This window comes from Nelusetta ayraudi, unplaced genomic scaffold (genome assembly GCF_046127955.1).
Source record: "Nelusetta ayraudi isolate G7.1 ecotype Tasmania unplaced genomic scaffold, CSIRO-AGI_Nayr_v1 ptg000002l, whole genome shotgun sequence".
Lineage (NCBI taxonomy): Eukaryota > Metazoa > Chordata > Actinopteri > Tetraodontiformes > Monacanthidae > Nelusetta > Nelusetta ayraudi.
This window is the reverse complement of record NW_027466052.1, coordinates 5,768,520-5,772,500: the sequence shown is the minus strand read 5'-3', so window position 1 is coordinate 5,772,500 and position 3,981 is coordinate 5,768,520. Positions and strand designations below refer to the sequence as shown.

Genomic DNA, 3,981 nt, shown 5'->3' with positions numbered 1-3,981 from the left:
AAGAACTGATTTGAAACAATTACTTGCGGGGAGCCATTATTTGGCAGCCAAAATGACGTTGAAGTACACTTGACTTAGTTCCCCATGTTCCTTTTCCATGACCTGCTCGAGTTCGAGAGAGTTCTCGCTGCTCTGAGCGGCACTTGTTCCAAACAAGGTTTCTCGTCTTACCTTCTTGACGTGTTTTGGCGGAGCTTCCGCCTTCCTCGGAAGTGTCGTGAAAAATGGAGACGTAATGAACATAATCGATGAGATGTTCAACTGCAATTTGCGTTCAACAGGAGGGAACATGTTCCAAGAGACCAGGTCAAGACGCTAAAGCCAGTTCATTTCTGGACGGCTGGAGCCACAGAAGTCGCAAATAGAAAAAGGAACATATTTGTTCAATCACTCAATCATGCTTCAATGCTTATAATGTCAAAAGACCTGCCAGAGCCGACGACAAAGTCAGCAAAAAACAGTTACTGGCCTTAAAACGGAGACCTGAGCAGTTTCAGAGCAGCCTCTCTGCATCGGGTGACGATTGTTGTTGCAACTCTGCAGCACAAAATGTCAACAGGAAATGTGCTGATACGTGCAACGGCGCATATAAGCACAGCCGTGATTCGGGTGCACACGAACGCAAAAGCCACAACAAAGTCCGAGCTCGGGGTGAAAAAATGACGCACGGGCCGTCTACCACGGGCTGCGCTTCCCCTCCAACACAATGGACGAAGCAGCTAACTGGTTACTGTGCTCCGTGGAGAGGCTTTGTTTCGAGGCAGCCTCGATGTGAGTAAACAGCTTTAAAGTTAATGCCCCCCTGTGTGTTTTATCTCCAGTAGGAGGATTAAGCAGGTCGTTACCAAAAGCTTATGACTGAGCCCGTCCCAGGGATTAGGCCAACTCCTAATCAAATGGAAGGGAGAGCGCGGAGGTAAAAAAAAAAAAAAAAACACAGGGAGGGGACCCTTGGCATGACTCGACAGGCAGGTGGCGCCGGCTGCTTGTCCGACCACGACTTAGAAATGAAGTCAGATGTTTCAAATCAGGGTGAAAGTTCAGACGGTAGCCAGATCTGAGAGTGAAATAAAGGATTAAAGAGCCTTGAGAAAAGAAATTCTGTGCATGTCTTCAAGTCTTTGAAAAAAAAGAAAATCTTTTCACTTGGCTAATGCCAACAGTGTAGAAGTGGATTTGTGGAAGAAAAGACTTGCAAACACTTCTCGCATCACCCTCCTAATACCACTGCATCCCTCTGATTTACCTACTGCATGCACCCATGGACGGCTTCCAGTCCCTGACTGCTTTCCCACTCTGAACAACGCCGAACCAGCACCTCGAGACAGTGCAGGTTGCACCCAGTCGAGATGAAAAACTGCAGCCAAGTTATTTTGGGCACCTGTTAAAAAAATGAATGCCAGCCAACAGAAACAATGTCTCTGATTTAAAAATAAGCATCTGAAAATGAGAAGCACGCAAATACTGAAATATTGCCTCTTGTTTCTGGGTGGAGTGAGCACAGTGAACACTGAACGTTAATGAGGCTGGAGCGCAACTTTAGCACAAAGGTGAAGTGTGTTTTGTTTCATTAAATTACTTTTTTTTTTTCCTCCGGTGGATTGTAGATATTTTTGAATTTGATCATTTAATTCGGTTTAGATTTTCTTTTCATGGAGGGATCAAAACGTTCTGTAGAACCTCCTTTCAAAAATAGCCCATAAAAATGAATAAAAGGAAGGACACGTTCAACCAAACACACAAGTGTCTGAAGACCTGCACGTACTATGTGGACTAGTCATTATCCAAATATCAGAACAGAGCAGTAATGAGTGTCTAGCAGTGCTTCTCTTTGTACCGACACATAATTATCTGTGCTCTGCACCCTCAGGACCACACAGCCAATTCAAAGAGCTCTGAGGAGCCGAAGGGACGGCGGCTCTAACGGCTACGCTTGGTGCCCCCCCACACAAAATCCCAACACCGAGTCCGTCCTAGGATCGCGGTGTCCTGCACAAACACCATCAGAGTCAGATTTAGGAAGCTTCTACTGGACTTTACTTGGTCTAGTGGAGGAGTGGGAGCCCTGAGATTGGTAGGTCACACTTATAAAAGACACCATTCACAGCATCAAGGGTTGGGCCTGCTGCCCGCTGCTCCCTCAGGGGAGGGGTCAAACGCAGACATGAATTTCCCAGGCTCAGATCGATAAGGCACATCTTTCCTTTCCTTCATTAATCCCGCTGGCTTATTAAAATTCACTTCATTACACTTCACAAAACGCCAAATGTTTTGCATCCGCAGCGTTGTTTGAGGAAGCCGACGAGGACTCGAAAGAGTGACTGAAGGGCGGGAACTGCGATAGGACACTCACCTCTAATCCATTCACATGCAATGGCAGAGGACCATCCTGAAGACATCCGACAGCCTGGCCCCGCCCCCCCGGCCCCTGGTTCCTCGAGGCCTTTTCTGCTCACAGGTTCCTCAGAAGCTACATGTTGGAAAAGAACAGACCAAACATTCCTCTGGTTTAACATTGACAATTTCAAACGAAATTAACATGTTTTTCTGGCTGTTTATTAGAAAATTAGACATGAGTGAATGGGGCCAGTATGTAGACAGCTGTAAATGCAACTGTCCATTAGATGTAAATATCTTGTTTTCTTTCTTCCATTTATACCTGACAAATATTTTATTTTTTATTGCTTTCTTTCTATTAACTAATATAATTCTTCATCTTTTTGCATGATACAGTTGCTGCTGTAATTATGCAAATTTCCTCACTACGGGATTAATATAGGCCTTCTTCTTCCTCCTCTTCTTGTTCTTGATAGAAATACGCAGATTTCAATATTGGGATTGGCTCACAAAACCTTTTCTTCAGGCTGAGAACATCTGCCCACAGGGACTGGAAGTTTTGCCACTCCTAAAAAGTGACCTTGTTGCAGCTGCACAATCATAAATGAATCCACATCCTTGAAGGTCTCAAAGAAGATGCAAAGCCCAAAACACCTCTTTGTTCTATTCAATTTACCAACTTGGTAAACGGCAAATGTGACGACTGGAAAGGTGGCAGGCATGCTCGGTGGAGGGGGAAAAAAAAAAGAAAAAGCATTTGTGCATCAACTCATGAAAACGTGTGATGCAACGACAGACTGTTAAGCCACATCTTTCCAGGCAACGCTGGACGCCAAGACGACCGCTGCAGAGTGGCGAAACGGCTCGTCAACTCAAACCAGCTTCATATTACAGACAGCTGCGCCGGCCGTTATACAGAACGCTCACGCTCAAACGAAATACATAACACAAGTGTTACGGGAGCAAGTCAATAATCATAAAGTTCCAGGTGGCGGATCGTTGCAGCTGGGGGAAAGACATTTCATGGTAGAGGGGCACAGATCGAGTTTAGCTAATTAGTCGGGGAGTCAGACGAAAACATTTATTCATTTATTCATTTATTTTGAAAGAGCGGCAAAGTCGTCACATCCTGCCGCCCCGACTCCTGACTTTCTGGAGGTGAACCACGGTCAACTGCTCCTGCATGCCGAGCAGACGCACGTCAATAGAAGCCGTCCCACTGCAAAACCGCCGGGGCCGAATCAATGTCTTACAGACCTTGACGCTGATGCTGTATAAATTTAAGACGAGGCAGCGCATACATATTTGTAATTGCTGCCGTTATGAATTTACGGGGCTTTTCCTGTCAGCGGAGTCATTAACGTACAACCAATCTATCAGAGCCAATATGCTGAGACTGATCCGGATTCTTTACACCGTAATTAATCTCGCTAAAGTGTTTCTGGGTCCCCGTTGAAACGGGCCATTAAACTAAAGAAAGTGCTAAATCGCCACATCAAGGAGAGGGTATCGATCTTCTTCTTTTTTTTTTATGAAACATACCTATTGACAAAGCACTTACACAGGATATTGTTTCAATAAATCTATTTTTTTTTTCTTCTTCTTAAGTTGACCGGGCCCCTTCTTTCACTGCAAAGCCCAGTG

The 3,981-nt window shown here is 45.1% G+C and overlaps 1 protein-coding gene across 2 annotated transcripts in view; it reads right to left on the bottom strand.

Moving 5' to 3' along the window:
* The window catches only part of glceb (glucuronic acid epimerase b), a 24,205-nt gene extending 21,714 nt beyond the window's left edge, over positions 1 to 2,491 (bottom strand). Inside the window, exon 1 of one of the 2 annotated variants that reach the window (XM_076019468.1) lies at positions 2,354 to 2,491. Coding sequence is in view for 1 of the 2 variants with exons in the window: in XM_076019458.1 (XP_075875573.1) it covers positions 1,247 to 1,263 (17 nt within the window). In the remaining variant the exon portion in view is untranslated. Of the gene's footprint in view, positions 1 to 1,246; positions 1,398 to 2,353 lie in introns of those variants that run through there. The other variant, XM_076019458.1, reaches the window with a different exon arrangement.
* Between the last annotated feature and the right edge of the window lie 1,490 nt (positions 2,492 to 3,981).